Source organism: Eriocheir sinensis, chromosome 41 (genome assembly GCF_024679095.1).
Source record: "Eriocheir sinensis breed Jianghai 21 chromosome 41, ASM2467909v1, whole genome shotgun sequence".
Taxonomy (NCBI): Eukaryota; Metazoa; Arthropoda; class Malacostraca; order Decapoda; family Varunidae; genus Eriocheir; species Eriocheir sinensis.
The window spans coordinates 9,815,744-9,841,697 of NC_066549.1; the positions used below are offsets into that span (position 1 = coordinate 9,815,744).

Sequence of the window (25,954 nt, forward strand, 5' to 3'; positions counted from 1 at the left end):
TGTGTTCTGAGCCTTTAGCTCCCTAGCTAAGGTCCAAACTTTTACAGTCCCTGAGCGATCTTTTCCACCACATTCTCCACACCAGTAATTCATGCTACTCATTCCCATGTACCAATCACCATTTAATCCTTATAAATCCACTCTTTGGTTCCCTATCTCATATGTAAGTCACTTGCTGGCCTCTTACCAATTCCTTTAATTTATCTTAATTTTAGAGAGGAACCTCATTTAGACACTCAGTTCAGCTGATCCAATGTAGGCAGGCATTTTCTTCACAGTGAAACCAAATTCCCACCTGACACTGCTCAGCTGAAGTGGAGACCAGCACTTGCCTGTATGTATGTGGGTGTGTGGGTGTATGTGTAATGCCCCAGGCTTTTATTTTCTCTTTTTTTATTTTCCTACACGTCCTCTGCGTGTATCGCTACAACACACGAGAAATTAATCAAGACAAAGCGAGGGTATTCCCCGGCTGCCTGGGATTGAACCCGCAACCAGCGTGACGGGAGAGCCACTCCTTACCGAGTCGGCCAAAGAGGTACCCCACTGGCTAAGTGGGTTATGGGAGGCTCGTTCATCAGGCCGTCGCCGCACTACATATGTAAACATAGACATGCAGCATATAGTAAAAACCAAGGAAACTACATGAGCTCACTGTAACTTTTGATAGCTAGCAAGCTTTGTGTTCTGTTTGTGGCACACTGGTTAGTGTCAACAAAATCATTAGAAATTGCATTATTTACTTTTGGTGGAATGAGCAAGTGTCTGCATGGGCTATCAAAGCGATAAGAACAGTCATGTGTAATGCCTGGGGGGGGGTTACGGGGGCTCTGGGTTTTTAACATGATTAACTGGATAAGAATGAAGACTGACACAGAGGATGCTTACAACATTTTCACAGGCGAGCTTTAAGTTGCCAAGCCACTGTAATATATTTCGCATGCTTTTGGCCTATTAGTAAGGATTTTAGCCACAAACGCTTACATACAAGGTGCAAAAAGCTATTCTTGGGTGGCTATTGTTCTTGTTATTGCTTACATGAGGAGGGCCATATGAGTACAGACAGCATTGAAGTCAATGAATGTGACATCAAGTAGCCCAGTTATTTTAAAGATTATGGAACGATCAGGCTGCTTTGCTGAAAATAACAGTCTGACGACAATTGTGGCTTGTACTTATATTAATTACATTAACCAAAAGCTCTTGATCGCAGTGTTACCAGATAAGGATGTTTCACGGAAGGTTTCGATCTGGCATCACTGTTAGGAAGGAAAGCATCGGTGGACAAGCATACGGCCGTCAGTCTGCCTTTGTTTTTCATTGAGTGAACATCATCCCATGCGTTCATTCATTAGTCATTTATATTTGTTTCTCGTTGTTTTCTGTATGTAAAACTATAGTTATCCACTATAAAATGTATTTTTTGTTAATATTTTTGGGTGTCTGGAACAGATTAAGGGGGGCGACTATGGGGGGGGGGTCCTCCTGCGCATATGGTACGTCCAATAGCTTTGAAATCTTAGTATGTTGTTTGTTACTGTAAAGGTATGTTATTCTGTGAATTTCATCAAATTTGGGTGAAGTTTAGGAGAGACTCAAACAAAGCGTATTTTTGTTTTTTTTGTTTCACAGGCTTTATTTTTCAGTTAATCGGTTTGATAAAAATACCATCAAAACTTTGTTTACCTATCTACATTTTGTTGGAAGTAACTTTTTGATTTTTTGTTTTGTCTTCGAAGAAAAAAATTACAATCTTTTGTCAATTATTATTTTCTCCTCTCTGTGTCCCGTTTTCTTTTGACATTATTGAAAATCTATTTCCAACAAAAAAATTGCCCTTTAGTTGTAGTTTCAACTGATACCTAACAAAAGTCGATCAGACTTTTTACCGATTTTGTGAAATTATTTTAAGTTTAAAAAAACTAATTTTTGAGATATTGGCTCCTAAAGATATTTTTACATTTCATTCCTGTCTTGCCATTTGCATTTATTTGATTGGCATGAAATTTTCACATATTATTGTGTATATCTTGTTGACTTACTGGAGAATGATCAGGTATCTGGGCCCGCGGCACTCCCGTGTAGCGCGAGTGCCGCGGGAGTGCCTCGCAGGAGTGCCTTGCTTCAATGCTACTCTCTTGCTTGTTTTCTGAGGTTTGGCCGCTCCATAAGCCCTCTTGATGTTGGTGCCTTGCACTTGTACATCATTTGTAAGGACGTTTTTTTGGCTGGAGAGGAGAGAAAAGTACGACATACTCTTCCCCCTGCCTCTCCGCGTGAAGAAGAGAGGATGACAGATGACAAAATTTACGAAGAAATAAAATATTCTAATGCAATTTTTACATATATACGAATGATACTGCATATGTTGACATGAGCGTCTTATGACGCGCATGTCCGACTATGACGCAAAAGCCCCCACAGGGGGGAGGGGTTTTAATTTTATGAAAACAAACCTCACCACATGGTAATTTAGGGTTTCCCGGCCACGCTGAGCGAAAAACATGTACTCGTCCGATTTTAAATATATTCGTCAAAAAATACCCCGTAGTCGCCCCCCTTAATTGGATTTACATTATTTCTTATGGGAAATATTACTTCAGTTTTCGTACATTCGGTTTTCGTCAGCCTTTTTTTAACAGAATCACAAAAACCGAGGTTCCACTGTATACACTTGAGTATCAACAAGAAGGGGAGGAACTAGGATTACACGTAATATTTGAGGTGCGGGGTAGGACAAGCGAGGATAGCACTCTACTTTACGAGGACCAAAAAGCAACCGCCGGGTAAGGGAAGGGTGGGCTAAAGGATGATGAGTTACATCTGAATGCATGACTAGGAAGGGGGGAGTGTTAAATAATGATATCTTAGACAACTATGTATTTAAGTATGTAACAGAACTAGGAAGAGGGGGGGGGGGTATCAATTAAATTAATAACTTCTCTGGTGACTAAAATTGAGAGCACAAAAAATAAATCTGATTTACGTAGGAAACTTAAGTCAAACTAAGTGTTTAACTAACAAATATCCTCACGGCACTGTCTCAATGGTTTTGGAGGAGGAGGGGGGGGGGGGGGGTTATTACGTGACTAGTATATAATTGACTCATCTGGGCTTGCTCGACTGACATTAACATATACATGTTTTTCTTTAAAATACATTAGCCTAATTTCCGGGCTCCACACATGATGGTCAAGCTATCCATCTGTTTACTATATTAGGCTATCTTAGCCTATTGATAGTACTAAAAATGATTTATTTGCTTATGATCTACCTCCTTATAATCATGTAAGTTAACATTAATAGCAGTATATATATATATATATATATATATATATATATATATATATATATATATATATATATATATATATATATATATATATATATACGTCGTCCCTCAAATAGTACGGGGGTTAGGGACCCAGGATCCCCGTACTATTCGAAAATCCGTATAAAATTAGTGCCCCCCTTAGAAACACTCCTGGGCTGCTTTTGAGAGAGGGAATCGGGACTCTCGGATCGTCCCGAGTGATCTCAGACGCGTGACGCGGCAGCACGAGTTGCCAGCTTTGAGTGGTGGAGCGCCTTCGTGCTGTGATGACGTCATCAGCAAATATGGCGACCAAAACAAACACATATAAGTGTTTCCATTGCATTTCACCTCTCTGTGCCACCATAACCACTGCAGCTTCCTTTTCATCTTCTGTTGTAAGGAGTTCATCAGTCAGGACAGCTAGTAATGCATGTTAAACGTCGCCAGGAAGATCAGTGTACGTCATTTTGCTACAATTGAGACACCATTACAGTAACAACGACAAGGCTTATGAAAGGGCAGCCTTTATCTCCACTTTTGCAGCACTGGCAGTTACTGCAGCAAGAATTTCTTTTTCACTATGATTTTCAGGGTGTTGGCCCTGAGGGAGTAAGCCGTTTCAAAGGCTGTAGTTGGGACCGAAAGGGACAACTACCTCCTGAACTAAGATCAAGACCCAAGATGATAGATACATCGAACACTGCTCTCATTCATGTGGTATGCTCTCCCTACGGCAACGTAACTCATCCCAAAACATAACTTCTCCTAAATCTGAATTCTTCTTCAAGGTGAACACTTTTTTCGAACGTATTGGGGTGCTTTCAGCAGGTGTTTTGGTAGAACAGTGTTGCCACTCACGCCATTGCTACTTGGTGCGACGAGTGGGAAATTTAAAAATCCTAAAAAAAATCTTCCATGACCAACCGTATAAAACCGAAACTGTACTATTGGAAACCGTACTATTTGAGGACGATATATATATATATATATATATATATATATATATATATATATATATATATATATATATATATATATATATATATATATATATATATATATATATATATATATATATCATAATATTTCTATAGTAATTTAATATGACTAATGAAACCATGTACGGAGGCTCTCCGTCGATTTGATGTCACAAATTTTGCCAACGGTGGCCGACAGTGGCCGCCCTTCTGCTGACGGAGGCTGGACAGTGATGGTTTGCTGGGTAGGATTTTAGTGTTAATAAATATATAGTCCATTTATATAACTGGGTTTTTTTTTGCAGAGCCTCTGGTACTGTCTTCATCGCAAAGGAGAAAACTTCAGGTCGAATTGTCGCCATAAAGGATATTGATCTTGCCAAGCAACCGAAAAAGAAATTAATTCTAAATGAAATAGAGGTCATGAAAAATATCAACCATGAAAATTTAGTCAACTTCTTAGATGTATTCTTATTAAACAACCATTTATGGGTAAGAAAATATCATTTATTGTTACATATAATAGTATGTATAATAGCATTTATAATAGGTAAAAGTCAGTATGTTGAAGTACAAAAAGCTATGAAGTTTTATTGCACCAGATTAGAATGAATCAATCATGCAAAGTTTTCTATGTCTATCAATAATTCATATCATTCACATTTTAAACATTAGGACTGCTAGGAAAAATAAGCACATCATAGCTTTACAAGCTACTTTTCAGAATGACAAATACAAACTAGTAAACCTTTTGTTTTTATTTAGAAACATATCATTACAGGTTGTGATGGAGCTTCTTGATGGAGGAGCCCTAACTGATGTTGTCACAGAAACTATTATGAAGGAGACCCAGATAGCTGCTGTGTGCCTTCACACCTTGAGAGGAATAAAGTATTTACATGATAAAGTGTGTATTAAAATTTTTATTTTTATTTTCTTACTTTCAACACAGTCACAGATCAAATGCCAAAATTAACTTTTTACACATAATCAAGAGGTTCTCATGAGGTGGTTGTTGGGCACAAACAGAGGCTGAATATTAATTAGTATTAGGCTAGCCAGTCAGCAGTGACTTGAAACTTCCCCTTGAACCAAGCAATTGAAGTTCGTATTGTGCACACATAAATAGGTTTCACATCATATTCCTGAAATACCATAAAAACTCCCTAACTCAACTTTATTCTAAGACTGGCAGGATGATGAAATGTGTGATATTTCATAACTAGCTGCCTCCATGGTCTAGTGGTTAATATGATTAGCCACAAGTCCACAGGCCCGGGTTTGAATCCTGGCCCAGGCAATTGGTGTGCAGCTCACCCTATTGTTCATCCTCCCTTGTGGGCTGGTCAATAAATGAGTACCTTGGGAAACCTTAGGAAGGTAAACTGTGGTAACCCGGATGTTACACTGACCTTGTGTCCCAGGAAAAATGGGATCTTACCCACCACAGGCTCAAATGGCCCATCCAATGGAAATGAGCAGTGCATCCATGCGCAGCTACAACATTTGCCCCCAACTTTACCTTACCCATGTTATCACAAAAGCAACATATTTGGTTAACACACACGCCACTAGACTCTTTATTAGGTGAAACAACCTACAATTTCATTTCAATAAATAATAACTGTTCCACTAGTTTACATATACATCCAGCAACCCAACTGGCTGTTGGTAATTGAACCTTCAGCTAAATATATAAATGTTGTTTTCACTTCAGTCCCTAAGATATGTAATGTTAAGGAACACTTGACAAATGTTTTCAAATTTATTTATATTCAATTATCAATACATACATGGATGTCAAGTATAATTTCATGATTATAAATTCTACATCAAAATTTCAACAAAGGGTACACCCTCACTTAGACTGGCAATCACTGCCTTGTTTCTACTATGTGTAAGATCTAATTCCTATATCTCCATAGTTATGTGTTGTGTTAATGAACACCAATCCCACTGTCGCTGTAGCAAAATCAGAGGAACAGAAAATTTCACTCAATTTGAGAAAAAAACTGCATGAAGGAAACATAGTCAGACACTTTTTCTCAATGACTGCCCATTAGCAATAATAGTCAATCACTGGCAACACTTCACTGTATAGTTGAGTTATCAGAAAGACCCTCAGGCACTTGGTGGCAGGGGAATGTTTCAGATTATCAGTAATGATGGGTAGGCATGCCAGCCCACCTAAGTTAATGACCAAAGGTGTACAGTGTTAGTTGCTATAGGATCAACAGGTTCTGTGGGACATTATTGTAAGGCAAAGCCAGTTTGCAGCAATAAGCAATTTGTATTTAAGGTAATTATGATGATTTTGTATTTTTTTTCATTTTTTTTCAGGGTATAATCCATAGAGATATTAAGTCAGATAATATTCTCCTTGGTAAAGATGGATCTGTTAAAGTAACAGACTTTGGCTTCTGTGCTAACATATCTGGTGATGAGAAACGTCAAACTATGGTTGGAACTCCATACTGGATGGCTCCAGAGGTTAGTTTGTTTATCTGTTTGTAAACTGTACTCCAAAAGCTTTTAGTTTTTCACATAACCATTTCACCATATTTTATCCACATAATTTTCTTTAACATGTCACTCATATTGCGAGAATGGAGAGTCATCAGCAATGTCATCTTCAGTCATTATTATTCCGTTGCAGGAAAAAGGCCTTTTCCAATATTTTCTGTCTCTCTGATCATAGTGTACCCTATCCTGCCCCAGCAGATGCTCTAATCTTCAAACGATTGAATTATTTTTGTGAGCTTGTTATGTGAAAATAATGTATAGCCTACATGTAGTGAGGCGGGGCAGCAGGAGGCAGATCAGCTAATCGTCACTCTCCTGCCCTTGGAGGAATAATACATGTATTCTTCCTCCAAGCTCCTGCCCGTGGTGAGTTGCTTACAGTACTTACGGTATTTAGTATTGATATGATAATTATCTTGTATGGATTCTGGGATGGAAACGCTGATGCTGCAGCAGGAGAATACACTCAGCCCTCGATTTAACGTATTAAAAGGGGGGAAGGGTGGTCTGTTACATGAAAATACTTACACACGATAAATACCGGTATACAATAAAATTACTGTTAAAAAAACAACCTAAAATGATACCAACAAACCTAATAATAAACGTAGGTATATAATTCTTTTATTGTGTATGTTGTCTGCACATTGTCTGTATAGGTGGCATTCACAACTCGTACCGTTCAAGCTCTCTCTGTCCGAGCTACGCTAGAGGACCAAAATTGTTTACACGTATGGGTAAAATTCTACAAGTGTGCTAGTCTCGCTTGGGCAGACAAAACTTTTTTTTTTTTCAGTTTTCAGTGTGTTATGAAATATGTGATAATTGTTTCTGTCACAAATCATTAAATGACTGACTTTTCAATGGCTGTTGCACCCCCCGCCGCCGCAGCCGCAAAACAACTCACAGAGAGAGGTTCAACATTCATACTGTCTATTCATTTCACTCACCACTCGCACTCGGAAGTGGACACACTAATTGAACAAAACCAGGTAAATTAATGTTTTTCCTGCTGTGTATTCCCCTCGTACGCATGCGTGGTAGACAGCAGCGCGACTTGTTTTTGCAAGGAGGTATTTCTCGCAACACAGGCCCACGAATTGGACCACACACGCCAATGCTATGTCCTGTCCCACACTTTGTATTTCCGCCGCCCCAAACTGCGAGCCAAATAAATCTAAGCAAACCTAACTTAACCTAACCTACCTAACTGGAGGGGGGCTTCACCCTCCTCGACCTCCTTAAGGGAGGCGATGCAAGCAGTTTTGATGAAAAATATCACTTTCTGTGATGTTGCTATTATTTTAGGGTTTTGACGTTTCTAAAGGCGGTGTCACACCGGACAAATCTACCCAGCACTGGACAGAATGTCCGTTGCTGGGTATTTGTCCGTTGAGATTTTGTGGTCTGTTAAATTCGAAATCCGTTAAATCGGGGTCTGTTAAATCAAGGGCCGAGTGTATATAAATGACATGCCAGAAAAAGTAAATAGTTACATGAGCTTGTTTGCAGATGATGCGAAATTACTGAGACACATAAGGGATAGTAAAGACTGTGAAATTCTGCAAGAGGACCTAAATAAGATTTGGGATTGGAGTAAGAAATGGGAGATGGAGTTTAATGTGAAGAAATGTCATGTAATGGAAATGGGTAAGAGTGTAAGGAGACTAAAGTGGACATATAGAATGGGAGATGGAGAAGTATTAAAAGTTCAAGAAAAGAGATCTGGGAGTGACAATACAAGATAATCAACAGTCTGAGTCATGAAAATAGGCTATTCAGTGATACGTAAAGAATGGTAAGAAATATAGGAAGAGCATTCCACTACATGGATAAGGATATGATGAAAAAGATGATTACCACTATGATTAGACCAAAGTTGGAATATGCAGAAACTGTGTGGTCTCCCCATAAGAAGAAACATGTGAAAAAACTAGAAAGAATACAAAGGATGGCAACGAAGATGGTTCCAGAACTGGAGGGATTGTCATATGAAGAAATTTTAAAGGAAATGGACCTGCCAACATTGGAACAAAGAAGAGAAAGGGGAGACTGAATACATTTACAAATTGTGGAATAAAATGGAAGAAGTAGATAAGGAGGAGTTACTACTAAGAGAAGTAAGAAATACCAGCAACACACGAGGACACAGTAAAAAATTGAGAAAAGGGGGATGCTTGAGAGACACAAATAAATATAGCTTCCTGCAAAGAAACATAGAGGTTTGGAATAGACTAAGTGAGGATGTAGTATCTGCGAAGAGCGTGCACAACTTTAACCCAATCCTGTGCGGGACGCAACTATCCCCGCAGGCGCAGTCAGGCAGCCCAATGGGGGGGGGTCTCTTTTAACCTCTGTATCTCATAAACTATTCATCACAGCTAAAAACCAAAAACACCATTGGAAAGAGGAGGCCCAGATCTATAGGAGTTGGTTATGTATGCCTCTCCTGCAAATGTACAGGCATGTCCAGGGAGTGTTGAATGTGAACACTTACGTCAGTGCATGTACGATGATCAGCCATTTTGAGGCAACTGCGGACATCCCTCCTTGAGGTTCTGGCAAGGTTGTATTGCCAACTGCAATATTTACAACTATTTGGTCAAAGAATCAGTCAGGTGAAAGGTGAAACTATGCAAAAATGTCACTATATTGGACAAGAACATCCACTAGTTACTCGTCCGTAGATTTTCCGCGCTTGGCTGATATGATTTTCCACCAAATTTAGTGGAGAACCCACTCAATTGGCAATCCTGTGTTGTGAGAAATAGTGTTGAAACACTCTCTTACGCGGGAGATTTAAGTGCGGCTGGAGCTCGCAGCAAGCGTTTAGCACCACCAGCAAATGCGTCTACCGCTCGCTGCGAGCGTTTAGTAATGAAAGGGTTAAGGAAAAACTAGACAAGTATAGATATGGAGACGGGACCACTCGAGCGTAAGTCCAGGCCCTGTAAAATTACAATTAGGTAAATACAACTAGGTAAATACACATACACACACACAGATTTGGGAGTGACAATACAAGATAATCTACAGTCTGAGAGTCATGTAATAGGATATTCAGTGATACATATAGAACGGTAAGAAATATAGGAATAGCATTCCACTACATGGATACATGGACAAACTACGCTCAAGGAGTAGGCTTCACACCAGGGTTTAGCAGCCGCAATTTCCCTGTTCTCGAGGCACTGGAACTATTTTTGACCATCAACGTGAAGTTAACCTGATGTATCTTTCAAGATGGCAGGCGAACGGGAGTCAGTCACATCCAGGAGGACATACAAGCCGCTGAGGCTCACGCACCGTTCCTGCTGTTGCGAGCCTAGTATCCACTGTTCCTGTTTTCTTCTTTGCAGCACCATCCCTACTAACCACCATTCTGGTCCTCAAGGGTGCTGAGCACATTGGACTGAGTTGAGACTGTCACTGAATTCTCCTGAGCACAGCCAGGTCCTCCAGCCTCTCAAGATTGAACACAGTATTGTTGCATCTTGAAATTCTTCATGACCAGACATGAAGCTTGAGTGTTGCAACAAGCCTATGGTCAACTGTAAAGAACTCAACACTCCGGTAAACCCTGCAGTTCTGAAGGATCCTCCAATGCGTACTTACGAGGATGTGGTCAATTTCCCTAGCTACCCCTCTGGCATCGCTATAACAAGTACAGCGGTGCAGCTCTGGTCTCTGGTACCAGAAACCCGCAATTCTCAGTCTCCTGAATCTTGCAAAATTCAGGAGGAGAGAGCTGTTGATGTTCCTGGTACTAGAACCATGGAGACCAACACATATCTCATAGCCAACCCTGTCAGTGCCAGTAGTATCATTGAAAGACAATGAGTGTGTCCGGGGGAGGGCACTGGTCTAATACAGAGTCGAGTTTGGTGTAGAACATCTTTTCTGTTTCACACATCTCGGTAGGAGCATACACTTCAACAAGAGACATGAAGCCCAGTGTGTGCTTCAGCGTCACTTGCAAACAAGAGACATGAAGCTTAGTGTGTGCTTCAGCCTCACTCGCAATATTCGCTCGTCTACCAGAGTAACCTCAACCACAAATGGCAGCAATTGGCTGGAGATGCCCATAGCTACCCCCTTCAGATGGAAGCTATTGCTCATGCCAGATCAGTAGAAAGTGAATCCCCCCTTATGGATCTTGCCACTGACTAGGTTGTTAAGAAAAGTATTTATCCTGAATAGATCAGTTTCTCATATGTTTAGAGAAGTGGTAAGTCCCGTTTGCCCTATTCAGAAATAATAACAATAGATTGCATTCAGTAGCATCCAGCCCTGAGTTTTATAATAAATATTGAAAATTACTACATTTGATAAGATTATAGTGATCAGGAAAACTGTAAGGATGATTAATTGAGTGTGCATGGCCACATGAATTTTATGCTTTTGGGCTCAGTTGGAGTATAAGAATGTCAAGTTTGCATATACAGATCTCTTTTCTTGCAGGTTGTTAATCGAAAGCAATATGGTAAAAAAGTAGACATTTGGTCTCTTGGCATCATGGCAATTGAAATGGTTGAGGGAGAACCACCTTACCTGAAAGAAACTCCACTTCGGGCCCTGTATCTTATTGCAGCTAATGGAAAGCCTGATGTGTCATCATGGGGCAAGTTAACTACAGAGTTTCAGGTAAGAAGAAAAGTTCTTGATTCATGACATGCTAATTCCTCTGTCATTATCCATACAGGCTACCAGTGAACGCCAAATCCATGTCAATTGCAGCGGACGGGTCAACCCGTACAGCTTTGTGGTACATTTTTGTAATTTCCTCTCCACCCCAGCGTCGGAGGAAAAATCTTTTTTTTTTTCATAAAATGGCTTAAAACCATGAAAAATTAAGAAATGTAACGTTGCCTAGAAGTTGGTGCTTTGGGCTATTTCTATCTGAATTTATCGAGTCTGGAAGCGGAATGGTCATGTTGATTTCCGTAGAGGGAAGTGGTACAGGCTAAGTCAATAAGCACATTTAAGGCCAAATTAGACAGAAGTAGTTGGAAAGATGGGACAGCACGAGCATAGCTCTGTTCCTGTAAATCACAACTAGGGAAACAACTAGGTAAATACACACACACAAGACCCACCTCCAGGAGGACGGCCTTTCAGCCTTTTACTCCATGATCAGTGTGGATTGCCGGTGACTCAGTGGGATATTTTCCATGATCTTACGTCTGTGTCTTTCCCTTCCCTTTCCTCCACTTCCCTCCACAAATCTATTTCTTTATCACAACTAACATAAGGAAATAAAATTCAGCAGACATACGTCATCTACACATAACACAAATTTCTCTGTATATACAGTAAACCCTCTGGCATCCAGGTTAATAGAGCCACGGGGGCAAAAGGGAAAAACCCGGATATGGTGTAGGTTAAGTCTACGGATCCAAAAACCCAACCTTCGCCTATCGCATTTAATAAAAATGATAAACATAGATTTCTCTCTCTCTCTCTCTCTCTCTCTCTCTCTCTCTCTCTCTCTCTCTCTCTCTCTCTCTCTCTCTCTCTCTCGCTCTCTCCCTCCCTCCTCCAGCATATATAGTCATTTGTGTGTTGTGTTTTTTGTTACTTGACGAGTAGCTCCTCTTCGTCTTTTTCCTTTTCCTATGACCAATCTGCCCCTCTCTCTCTCGATCTCTGTGCCGACTTTGGGCCACGACAACCCACGAGGTCTTGGGTGTTGATGTGAAAGGGTCGGGCATGTCTTGAAAGAGGTCTTGAGACTGTTGCCGAATGCTGTGCCGACGTCGTGACGGGAGTCTGGAGTCGTGAGAGCACGACATGCTGGCAACCAGTTGGCTGAATGTCCCAGACAGTCGGCAAGACACCAAGACCCCAATAAAACCTCTCCCCCTTCTTGGAGCGTGGGAACCAACTTGTCAAATGGAAAAGTCGCTGGGTTGTCGTGGCCCAGAGTCGGCACAGTGTGAATGGGGCTTTAGACACAGAGAGAGAGAAAGAGAGAGAGAGAGAAAATATGAGTTACGGTTGGTTGTAGCTGTGTCAGCGGCCAGTGACTTGGCAGTCTTCGTCTTTTTCCTTTTCCAATGACCAATCTGCCTCTCTCTCTCACAGATGCAGAGAGAGAGAGAGAGAGAATATGAGTTGCGGTTGGTTGTAGCTGCGTCAGCGGCCGGTGACCTTGACAATCTCTCTCTCTCTTAGATGCAGAGAGAGAGAGAGAGAATATGAGTTACAGTTGGTTGTAGCTGTGTCAGCCTTTGTGTTTGTTTTTGGGTGTGTATGTGTGTGTCTGTCTATCTTTTTGTATGTGTATGACTATCTGTCTGTATGTCTCTTCCTCCCTGCATGTGTGTTTGTCTGTTAATCTGTCTGTCTGTCCGTATTTATGTATGTATCTAGTATGCATCTCTCTCTCTCTCTTTCAGCATCAGAGAGAGATTGTCAAGGTCACCGGCCGCTGACACAGCTACAACCAACCGCAACTCATATTCTCTCTCTCTCTCGCTCTCTCTGCATCTAAGAGAGAGAGAGAATATATTTATTATATTTAAAAGTATTTAACATTTTTACTAGATCACATGTTTTAAATAAAATCATATTCACAGGATTTCCTGGATCAGTGTCTTCAAGTTGAAGTAGAGAGGAGAGCATCTGTAGAAGAATTGTTAGAGCATCATTTCCTCACCAAGGCTGTCAGCACAACTACCCTCAAGCCTCTAATAGAAGCAGCTCAAAAAAATCTTGGTAAAAAAATCAGTCATGATCTATAATGAAGTGGATTTCATTGATTTGTCATACTTTTATGTATGAGAAAAGTGACTTTCAATGTGTAAAATACCTGACCAGGCTATATTACTTAAAGAAAAGTATTTAATTCAATGTATGCTTATATTGAAATTTTTTGTCATGTCATACAACAGCCATATCCTCTTCAATCCAGTGATGTATTTATTATACTGTAATTAGTTTATTATAGAAGAAAACAGGCTTGTAGCTGTTTTCTGTGGTTTGTGATCTTCAGAAAATTGTTGTGAATAACTATCAACTATCATCAGTGATGTCATGTAACCTGATGTGGGTTTTTTTTAGGAAGCAACTCGCAGACATGGCATCATTGCTTGGGTAGTTTTTCCCGCTATCATTGGCCTATACTTAAGTTGTAAAGTGCCAGCTTATACTGATAAAAATAAATTCAATGACATCCTTACTATACAATGTGTGTCTCATACTATTAACCCACTGAACCCTGGGCTATAAGTGCACATTGCTACACCCCAATCCTGGGCATTTTCACTTTTTTTCTTCTAAAATGGTCAGAATGACTACATTTAGATACCATCAGTGCTGATCTTGAGAAGCAGCAGAGAGTGAGAGACAGTAGGCTATGTTAATGAAAACGGAATTTGCTCCACAATTTGAGAATAGGCCAATGAGCAGAGCAAAGACCATCACCACAGCAATGATGCTAACATTCTCTCTTTCAAATGAGTAGAACAGATAGATACATAATTAGAGAGAGAGAGAGAGAGAGAAGCAGGCAGGGGGAGGGGGGCCTCAAGGTTATCTCCATTATTGCACAGCCCAGGGAAAGGGGTTAGCTACTGTTCAGCCTGATAAAGCTTGCATTACTCTTTTCAAAATTAAATAAAAATATTAACTTGAACATCGTAAATATGCTGAAATACCAAATTTGTACTTAAATAATATGTTATCATGGCTGTATTAATATTAGGTCTGAAAAAATATGTACTGTTTGTTATGTAATATGTAATGAAAGTGTTGAACTAATAGAATTTAGCCTAAGTGAGAAATCATATATATATGTACGTACAATGGATAAAAAATTGTCCTATAGTCAAGTAACCATCGTTTTAAGCCTACATCGAGAATAAATTTTGTAAACCATTAATATTTCACACAAACATATTATGCTAGGCAGAGCCTCAAATTTTTAAAAAATACAGCATACTGAACTGGCTGCTTGGTGACACTGGTGAGTAACTGACCTCTACAAGAAAAATTACACAGTGACACTGGTGAGTAACCGACCTCTACAAGAAAAATTACACATTTCAGTTTTATTGCCGACATTTTTTCAGATTTGAATTGTACATAATTTTTATTGTATGAAAATAGTATACATAAAATTGTACAAAGTGGCTATTTACCAAGCATTGCACAGTCTTAATCTTGCCATCACTAGTTTACGCTGAGAGATTACTATTTTATAGATTTTACCATGCTGTTCGATAAATAACAGAACGACATGGACTTATTTGCCAAGTTGCTTGATAAATAACTGCACCAACCTTACTCACTGAGAACTACTCCAGTTTTTCCTAAATCCATATATTTTACCCAAGATTTCCCACAAATTTATGCATTTTTTACTTTTTTCCATAACTGAGTTTCATTTTCATTATTTTAAGTTTGTTTCCTCTCAGGTGGAAAATATCAAATTCTTGTTATTGAATCCCGAGTTCAAAGAGTTGGAAATGGAGATGCATTACCCTAAAATACCCAAAAGTTTCCCTAATAACTGTCCACTCCAATTACCCTACTTTAAGGCGTAATTTACCCAAAATTGGAAGCCCTGCAATTACTGCGCCATGTGGCTCAACTGGTGCTGTGTCTGCCCACAACAGACAAGAACAAAACTGTATGAATTTTTTAGTGGACTTAAGTTAGCGGAGGAGGAACTACATTCAGCAGAAGCTACTTGGTCCGCTACCTGTTTCCAAAGTTAGCGAAAAAGCTAATCGGCTAACGAAAAATTTAGCTTCGCTAATTAGCGGTTAGCGGAACCGTGCCCACCACTGTTGGAAAGTAGCCTCAGAGCTGTAGATAGGGAGAGGCCAGCCACATACTCCCCAGACACCACCCCTCCTCCCTGCAGCTCATGCCCACTGCCCCTTACCCAACAACTCAACCTGGACACGAGCTAACCACAAGTAGATAAAAATGGCAGTATTGAATTACCATTGGCTTGTATTCTGGCTGGAGCACTGGGGAAAAAGGCAGCAAGCATAAGCACCACAAGCATGATAGTGCCTAGGGAACAAGTGGCCAAACTCTCTCTATCTACTTGAAGCTCTGAATGGCCACACCTTAATTCATACAATGACATAACCAGAATGATTTATGTGGATGTTATGAGGGTGCAAATATGAGGTTTCAGGTTATAAGCATGTATAAGATAAATTCCATATTTCTTTGTCCTGAACATCCACAGGGGTCTTGGAACAATATATGTGCAGATAAAGCGGGCCAAATGAATTATTATTAGATAAGTCATCTGTTACAACTGCTAATACTTCAAAGGATACCAATAGCTGCAGTATTTATAGGATATTAATATCTGTTCCATCAATGATTACAAAACCTCATATCTGTATGAAACAAATCCTTGTTGAATACAAATAATTCAATTTTTGTAAAAAAAGGCAAGTTTTTTTTAGTCTGATATGGAAAAAATATACTCTTATCAATTACTTTGTTTTCCATTACTATTACACCTCTACCTCCAACACCCTGTTCTCATAACTTCCCTCAAGGGGGCAGCCACAGCAGAAGTTTCTCCAATTTACCTGTTCCAGCACTTAATCTCAGCACACTCAATCCTTCGCCAACCAACTTTGTATTTCCAATACTCATTCACACTATTGAGAGTCTTGATCCATTTCACTCGTGGTCATCCGGGGACACAACCTCCTTAACCCTTTCATTGCTAAGCGCTCGCAACGAGACTATCCCCTCAGGCGCGCTCGGGCACCCCAGCGGGGGAAGGGGATCTCTTTTAACCGCTGTATCTCAAAAACTATTCATCACAGCTACAAAACAAAAACACCATTGGAAAGAGGAGGCCAAGATCTATGAGATTCGGTTATGTAAGCCTCTCCTGCGAATGTACAGGCACTTTCAGGGTGTTTTTTTTGCTGTGAGTGCGACTGGCGCTCGCAGCGAGCTTTAAGCACCACCAGCAAGTGACGCTAGTGCTCGCTCTTTTAACCTCTGTATCTCAAAAACTATTCATCACAGCTAAAAAAACAAAAATAACATTGGAAAGAGGAGGCCAAGATCTTACAATTAGGTAATGTAAGCCTCTCCTGCGAAAGTACAGGCACATTCAGGGGGTGTTGCCTGTGAAGACGTACATTTATACGTGCGCGACGGTCAGCCGTAAGGCAACTACTGTAGATCTCTTGATGATGGGGTGCTAGCAGGGCAGTATTGCCAACTGCAGAATTTACAACTATTTGGTCAAAATATCAGTCATGTGATAGGTGAAGCTATGCAAAAATGTCTCTATATTGGACAACAACATCCACCAGTTGCTCGTCCGTAGATTTTCCGCGCTGGGCTGACATGATTTTCCACCAAATTTAGTGGAGAACCCACTCAATTGGCAATGCTGTGTTGTGAGAAATATTGTTGGAACACTCTCATACTCATAGCCACAAATTTGGCCCGTCGCTGCTACCGGGTTAATACTTGACCTGATATTTCATCTGGACCCATTGCCTTCTTACCATCTAGTGATTTTAATAGCCCCATTATGTCCTCTCTATCCACTTTTATGTTATCCATTCTCCTGACACTTCTCTCTCCATTCCTCCTTTCAAATTCTGTCTCCTATGTAAATACTTTTTTAAAGTTTTCATTTGCGAATAAATGTATCGAGGATTATTATCGAGGCTAACATCATAATTGTTAATAACCCTGTGGACCGCTACGCTGACAGTGGTGCGGAGCGCTGCGCTGGCAGTGAAGCGGAGCCTGAAACTTCAGCAACGGCAAACGGAAAACAGTTAATATTTCACAGATTTCCTTTGCATCCTCATAGACTTGGTCACCCACTTTGATTGCATTAACAGTGTGTGTGTGTGTGTATTTACCTAGTTGTGAAATACAGGAAAAGAGCCGTACTAGGCTAGTGCTGTCCCGTCTCCATAATGCTTACTGTGTGTGTGTGTGTGTGTGTGTGTAAAAATTAAGGGATATAAAAAAATAACAGAAAATTAAATAAAGAAAGACTGAAAAGGAAAAAGGAAAGAAAGAAGTAGATGAAATGTAAGAAAATTTGATACAGTATAAGTGAAAGGAAGAGAAGGGAGACAGACAATGAGAGAAAGGGGAGAGAGTAATGATCTTTACTCTCCCCTGGGATATGCAGGTGTGTGGGAAGGGAAGAATGGGATGGGGAGGGGTCATAGTGGTAGACTCTGAGTGGACTTAAGGGGAAACGCTGAGGAAGTGGGATATCTGCCTCCTGCTCAGCCCTATGTGTAAAAGTGTCACTGGCCACGACTCTCATCCCCTTTCTCTCATTCAAGTCATGGTCTTGTATTTCTTGGGAGGCAATTGGGACTACAGATTAATCACTGGCACAGGGAACTAAGCTACTATGCCTACCGTGTGGTTCAGCAGGAGGTATTGGTGTAGGAGGGACAGGGTAAACCTTTGCAGAGTTCCCAGGAGCAACCATCTCGAAGTCATGATGAGTCCACGATGAGAAATGGATTATCTTCAACTTGTATCTCAAGCTCTCAACTAGAAACTCTTCCACTGACTGCAGTCCATTAGATTCTGAAAATATTTTTAAAGAAAAACTTCAATGTTTCCAATATTTTCACATATAATTAAGTTTTTACCTCCTCTCTCTCTTCCTATCTTAATCAAAGTGCCTAGCAGGTAAGGTAAGGTAAAGTTCAGGGTATACATTATAGTTGCGTGTGTGGCCACAGTGTTCATCTCCGTCGCATTAGCCTTTGAGCATATGGTGGAAGAGACCCCATTACCTCAGGACACAGGGCAGATGTGACATCCAAGTTACCACAGTCTTACTTCCCCAGGTTTCCCCAGGCACCATTACTGACCAATCCAAATGGGAAGATGAACAGCTGGGTGAGCTGCATGCCAACTACCTGAACTGGGAGTCGAACCCGGGCCATGCATGCCACTGCACCACAAAGGAATAAGTTCAAGTTTAAATTGTGCTCAAGATTAATCCAATAATTTCAATAAAAATTAAAAATTACCAGAGCTGGGCGCGTTACTGGATATCGGGTAGTCCGGTACCGCTCCTCCGCACCTCGAAACACATATAGTCCGTACCTGTACTTCCGCGCCTAAATTTTTTTCACTCGTTCCGGTACCGCACCTCTGCACCTCAAAACTATTAAATCGCGCCTGAAAAATCTAGTCCGTACCTTAAAAAAAAGAAATACAAGGCAATACTGCAGCAGCATTATTATTATCATTATTATTATTATTATTATTACCATTATTTTTGTTATCATTATTGTCATTTTAACGCATAGAATCTCCACCACCTGAAGTAAAGTAACTACTTTTACACTCATCATAATTATCATACCTCAGTACACATGCAACACAGAAAATTCCGGTTAATATCATGCAAAAGAGGAACGACCGGAAGTATTACTGCAGAGCGCGGACTGTTTGTCGTTTTCATTTTTTTTATCCTTGAAAACCTCAGGTGCGGAGGTACGGACTTAAAATACTGCCGTTCCGCACCTGTTACTTCCGCACTTTTGAAAAACTTTCCACACTTCGGACCTCCGCACCTCGTTTAAAGGTCCGCAGGTCCGGAGGAGCGGAGGTGCGGACAGAGGTACGGAAGTGCCCAGCTCTGAAAATTACATTCTATTCAAGGTGGGTTTTCACCACAGAACTTGTGTATTACCACTATACCTGAACTTGAAGGATAGTAACCTATCACCACTTGAAATGTAACCAATCACTCTAAAAGGATAGTATAATATTGCCATTAAAATAGTAACCCAGCTCTGCTGAAACTGTAACCTATCACCACAGAAGGATAGTATCCTAGTTTTGCTAAATGCTATCACTAAATTATTAATCTGGCACTGCTTATTTAGTTATTCAAATCTCATTAACAAGTAATATCCAATGAAGAGCTATCAGTGATGATTAGAACATTAACATCAATTCAAAAATTAATGTAAACCATCAAAATGAGTTGAGTGTATTTCTGGAGTAATACCAGCAGGTTTTCTCCAAAATAGCTGTGCTTTTTCTCCTGCTCCAAAAGTCTGACTCACAATTCATAAACAATGCAGTTTCTGATGAAAAAAATATCATTGTAACTCATAATATATCCAAATTAACATTAGGATTAAGAGTCTTGCTGACAAGAACATATGTCCTACCCTAACCAGATGCAACCACTTTTTTTTAAGTAATGGATGCAACTTTTGAGGGGAAAAAAATAGGAAATATAAAAAAAAGTCCACTAAGCACTGCTTCTGCAAAAAGAAGATAGTTTGTGACCAAAAGAGATGGACAATTTTAGTTGATGAGGTGGCTTGATATGTCCCTCTTGAAGAGTTCAGTCATAGACAGGTGGAAATGCTGGGAGAGGAAAGGAAGCCTATTCCGGAGTTTGACAGAGAAAGGATTGAGAAAGTGATTACAATATGCTTGTTAACTCTTGCATTGGAGATTTAGATAGCAGAGGGATGAGACAAAGAAGAAAGACATGTGTTGCGGAGCTGTCAGAGGGGTGGAGACATGCAGTTGGCAAGATCAGAAGAGCAGTCAGCATGATTATTATTATTATTATTACAAGAGAAAGCAGGTAGAGAGGGAGGAGTGTAGACACTACAAGCTGCCTCTTCAGCAGCCCCAAAACACCTGAAATGCAGAGAGAAATAAAATAAAAGTGAAAGCGAAGAGAGGAGAAAGAGGACGAGAATATGGTTTATAGAAATCAAAGGACATAAACAAAATATACAATATAGAAATATGCAAATATAGTCATACCTCGGTTTATAAGTTTAATTTGTTCTAGAATTTTGCTCGCAAACCAAAAAAACTCGTAAACAAAAGCAAATTTCCCTATTTAAATTAATGTGAATCCCATTAATGTATCCCTTATCCCAAAAAATATGAATAAAAATCATTTTACATGTTATTTTATACAGAATAAAAGCAATTTTACTAACAAATAGCAATGATAAATAATATAAATAACATAGGATAATATAGAAATAATATAATCCTGAGAACACACAGATCGCACACTAGAGCACAAACAAGACGCAAGCTGCTACCTCTGCAGGTGTACAATGTGGACTGAAGGTAGTGTCACACTGGGCATTTTCTTCCAATTGTTGAATCTAGGAGCAATCATGGTTGTCCGTACACCCAACCAAGAGCAAGTTGTTGGTTTGGGTAAACACTCCTGTCCTCCCATCTTTGAAGCCACAATCATACCCACAACTGCTTCTTCCTTCCATTTAACTGGAGCAACAAGTCCATAATTTCAGTGACAGCAGCACAAGCCACAACAGCCCTTACTTTTGCAAATGGCACCATGTGGATACAGGGCAATTGGTTTGTTTACATTGTGGATATGGGCAACCAACCTTTGTCATGTGTGACGCACACCCAGAAAAGTTGGAGTTGCCAGTTGCGCTTACCGCCAATGCGGTTGGAGGAAAAAGGCCCAGTGTGACACCAGCTTGAGACCTCATTCCCATTGTTTTCCATTCTGAGCGCTCTTGTCTTGCGGCAAACATGGGGAACCCAAGCTCACATCTTCAGCTTGTACAAACAGGATGCTACACTAAGTCACCACTCAAAAACCGAGGCATTTTTAGAGAATTTTTGTTGCTCGCAAATCAAAACACCCATACATTAAGGCACTCGTAAACCAAGGTATGACTGTAAATAAAAAAAATTAAAAATCAAGAAACAAAAATATGAGCAACTTAATAGTACAAAATTTAAAATACAGTATCAAGAGCATAACAAATAAATAAAGCAATAAGTAAGTAAATAAATATATCAACCACATTTCAAAGGGAAAACAACAGGACATATATGTGTAGTTCTGCTCTGCCACTTTGGGCTACCACTTTTGCATTCATATTAGAGCTAAAAGAGAAATATACAAGCCCCCTTAACTATAATGTGAAGGAATAAATGATTAAGAACATTTAAGCTAACAAACACCATAAAAGCTACATAACATTCATATTTATAGATAGACAGATAGCCATAAGTAGACATAAGCTTAAATAGTTAAGAAGAACATACCACAACCCACCTCAACTTTCCAAATAGTATCATATCCCCACTAATGCTAATGAGTGACAATCATGAATCTCCTATATTACTTTACCTACATCAAATTTTATGAAAATTTTAAAATCTAAAGTAGTTAGCCACCTGGAGAGATAGCAAGCCTTTAATGTACGAGAACATGGATTCAGAAGAACAAGGCCTTCTCTGCCACAGATTCTAGTGCACTATGATGCCATACAGAATGGAGGAGATGCAGATGTAATCTATCTTGATGTTGCTAAAGCATTTACCTAGGTATAGTAGATCATGGCATACTGCTACACAAAATCAGGAGATTTGATGTAACATGCTAAATTGAAATATGGCAATGTGGTAGGAAATTGTGATGGTGGAAGGAAACTGTAAATCCAATGTAATTTAAAGCTTTAGGGCTGTAGTTTGAGGGATTGGAACGGTCACCCTTCTTAGGCACAGGCTGTACAAAGGCATACTTCCAGCAGGAAGGAAAGGTAGATGTTGATAGGCAGAGACAAAAGATTTGACCAGGCAGTTAGTCAACACGGAAGCACAGTTTTTAAGGAAAATAGGAGGCACTCCATCAGGTCCATAAGCCTTCTGAGAGTTGAGGCCAGAGGGCATAGAAAACATCATTTGGAAGAATCTTAATAACAGGCATAAAGGAGTCAGAGGGGGGATGAGTAGGAGGAATATGCCCAGAATCGTCCAGGGTGGAGTTCTTACAGAAAGTTTGAGCGAAGAGTTCAGCCTTAGAGACAGATGAGATGGCAGTGCTGCCATCAGGGTTAAGGAGAGGAGGGAAAGAGGAAGAAGTGAAATTGGAGGAGACATTTTTGGCTAGATGCCAGAAGTCACGGGAAGAATTAGAAGAAGCAAGGTGTTGACATTTTTATTGATAAAAGAAGTTTTGGTAAGTCGGAGAATAGATTTGGCACGATTCCAGGCTGAAATGCAAAGGTTATAGTTAGTGGGAGTTCGAAGGCTCTGGAACCTTTTGTGAGCTGCCTCTCTATCTTTGATAGCACGAGAACAAGCATGATTAAACCAAGGCTTTTCAGCATGAGGAGTAGAGAAAGAATGTGGAATGTATGCCTTCATTCCAGAGACAATCACCTCTGAGATGCGCTGGGCACACACAGAGGGGTCTCTCTCCTAGAAGCAGTAATCATTCCACGGGAAATCGGAAAAGTACATCCTCAGGTCGTCCCACCGAGCTGAAGCAAAATGACAGAAGCATCGCCTCTTCGGTGGGTCCAGAGGATGTACAGGAGCGACAGGACAGGAAACAGAAATAATGTTATGATCAGAGGAGCCCAACGGAGAGAACAGTTTGACAGAGTAATCAGAAGGATTAGAGGTAAGGAAGAGGTCTTGAATGTTGGGCCTGTCTCCAAGATGGTCGGGAATACATGTAGGGTGCTGAACCAACTGCTCTAGGTCGTTGACGAGAGTAAAGTTGTCGGCATGTTCACCAAGCTGGTCAGTGAAAGAGGATGAAAGCCAAAGCTGGTGGTGAATATTGATACCTCCCAAGATGAAGATTTCAGCAAAGGGAGAGTGAGTCAAGATGTGCTCCACTTTAGAATTCAAATAGTCAAAGAATTTTACATAGTTAGTAGAGTTAGGTGTGAGATAAATAGCACAGATGTATTTAGTAATGGAATGACAGTGAAGTCTTAACCAGATGGTGGAAAATTCAGAAGTGTCAAGGTCGTGGGCACGAGATTGTTTTTTTTTTTTTTAGCACATAGGCGCAACTTCCAGCTTTGGATTGAAATTTAGGATAGAGATAGTAGGAGGGAACAGAGTAGAGGTTGCTGTCAGTAGCCTCAGAAACCTGTGTTTCGGTGAGGAAGAGAATATGAGGTTTAGAGGAGGAGAGATGGTGTTCCACAGAATGAAAATTAGAACGAAGACCACAAATGTTGCAGAAATTGATAAGGAGGAGGTTCGAGGAGTTATCAGGACACCTCTCAAGTCGGCAGCCAGAAGGGGAGTCCTCCCTGGGGGAATTTATGGGCCCCCCCCAGGCGGGGACTCCGAGGCAGTGTTGTTTTTCGCCATTTTGAATTTTGGGAAAAGGTGTGTGTTGTGTGAATGTAGTGTGGTGTAGAAAGAGAGAGGAACTGTCTTTAAAGAGCTTACTGAACTGCTCGATCTCTGGTGTTGATGAGACAAAAGGGAAACGGTTAGTGAGGACATGGGAAGGGTCTTTGAAGGGCTTCAGCACCCTCCTCGCTTCCCATATATCTTCACCGTGAGTAGCTCACACCCGTTCGGTAGATGTCTTCCTACCTCCTCTTCACTTTTGTTTGTTTTGATCGTTTCCAATGAGCGGCGATGGCCGCTATAGTATTTTCACGTGAAACTGGCCGATGGGGTAGTGGCGGCTGCAGAGGAAGCGAGAGGTGTTGAGTGTGTGAGGCAAGGTGCGGGGCCGCCGCCACTACCCCAGCGGCCAGTTTCACGTGGAAATACTATAGCAGCGATCGCCGCTCACTATTAACGATCAAAACAAAGAAAAGTGACTGTGAAAGCGGCCCAGTGTTTTACATTTAAAATGCTTGATACTTACTGGGACCTGCCAGAACTGGTTCATCTTGAGACTCGAGGGTCGAGGCTACTGCTCTGAGGAGTAAACAAACATGGCGGAGACTGCAACAGTGAGAGAGGGGTAACGGGTATAAAGTTTGTATGGACGTATCGCCGGGAACAGCAAACACAAACGGATCGACCTTCCAAGGGCCCAGCAAACACTCAAATTAATTAATAATATACTGGATGTATATGGATATACAAAGTTTTTTTTTTTTTTTTGGTATTTCGTTGGGGATATACTCCAAGGACTGATGATTGATTGAGAGTTTATTGTTGCAAGTAAACAACAAAGGAGAAGGGAGGAGCATGCCATCCCAACCCCCAGGCAGTACAGAGTGTGATTAAACAACTAAGGGAGGAAGGCGGTGCATGCCGCGCAACCATCCAGACGGCTGGTAGAGAAATGCCCAATGGACATGTTTCCGGTTGTGGGAATAGCCTAGAAATGCATTGTGCCACGTACCAATGATAACGTAGTGCATATATTACGTCATATAAATCGCTAGTTGACTGGATATTGGAGAGATATCTCAAATGATTCTCATCTCACGGGGAGAAGCCACCATTAGATCGTGACGTCATCAGGCTGAAGCGGAGTACAGCAGACGACAGTGCCAGTGTTGTGTCCATTGTTTTTGTCAGCTATGGCCACTCCAGCTCCGAACTCCGCCTAACAGGTATGTTATGGATGCTTACAGAACACCTTAGAGTGTTGGAAATGTGTTATATTATTAAAATGGGAGTGAAATCAACCGATTCGCCTCTGCTCTGCAGAACATAGTTGAATTCATGATTAAAAGCTAGTCCGAGGGGGAACTAAAGAGAAAAATCAAGGTTGAATTTACATTAGTATTGCGGAAACTTACGTAGCCTAAGGCTGAGGGTGTCGAAAAGAGCCCACCATTCCACTCCCATGGCACCGGGTAGGTCTCGAACCCATACGCTCCAGCACCCCGCTAGAGCGCAAGGTGCAGACTCTACGCACGGGACCACGGGATATACATATGAATATTAACACAAAGGGGAGAGACGAGATTTCACTAATATTTGATGGCGGGGTGGAAGGCGAGCAGTGCGGCACACTTACCTTTCAAGGGCCCAATAATAAACACTGATGCCACCTTGGAGGAAGAATGGAAGGAGAGGGCATGACGTCACAGAAGTGAAGCAGTCTTGGCCTGGGCTTTGTTCCGCCCCCTTCCTCAAGTCCACCCATAAGTAACCTTACCTTACGGAACCTTACGGTGTTACTGGACGCAGGCCAAAGCTAGGCCTCTATGTCCAGATCATTGTCGCTGTCAGAACTGATATTCAGGTGGTGTGCCGGGGTGGTTACCAATTTTTCTTCAAAATTATATTTAATTTGTTGGTTTGACCAAAACTTATCTAAACGTTTCTCAAATGATTTCACGCTCACTGCCCCTACTACATCCTTGGGAAGGCTATTCCAGGCATCAACGACTCCTGAATTGGAGAA

At 40.8% G+C, this 25,954-nt stretch overlaps 1 protein-coding gene and 1 long non-coding RNA gene across 5 annotated transcripts in view; one reads left to right on the forward strand and one right to left on the reverse strand.

Annotated features, from left to right (window-relative positions):
- Positions 1–14,652, forward strand: part of LOC127009626 (serine/threonine-protein kinase pak-1-like) — a 39,192-nt gene extending 24,540 nt beyond the window's left edge. For all 4 annotated transcript variants that reach the window (XM_050882859.1, XM_050882860.1, XM_050882858.1 and 1 more), the window contains exons 7-11: positions 4,599–4,785; positions 5,075–5,200; positions 6,634–6,783; positions 11,278–11,460; positions 13,395–14,652. In XM_050882859.1, coding sequence (XP_050738816.1) covers positions 4,599–4,785; positions 5,075–5,200; positions 6,634–6,783; positions 11,278–11,460; positions 13,395–13,559 — 811 coding nt within the window. In that variant the 3' untranslated portion in view covers positions 13,560–14,652. The remainder of the gene's footprint in view (positions 1–4,598; positions 4,786–5,074; positions 5,201–6,633; positions 6,784–11,277; positions 11,461–13,394) is intronic.
- Positions 14,649–24,516, reverse strand: LOC127009627 (uncharacterized). The gene is made up of 3 exons (XR_007762114.1): positions 24,455–24,516; positions 14,839–18,375; positions 14,649–14,795 (listed from the first exon to the last, which is right to left on the reverse strand). It is a non-coding gene; the product is annotated as an uncharacterized LOC127009627 (long non-coding RNA).
- Between the last annotated feature and the right edge of the window lie 1,438 nt (positions 24,517–25,954).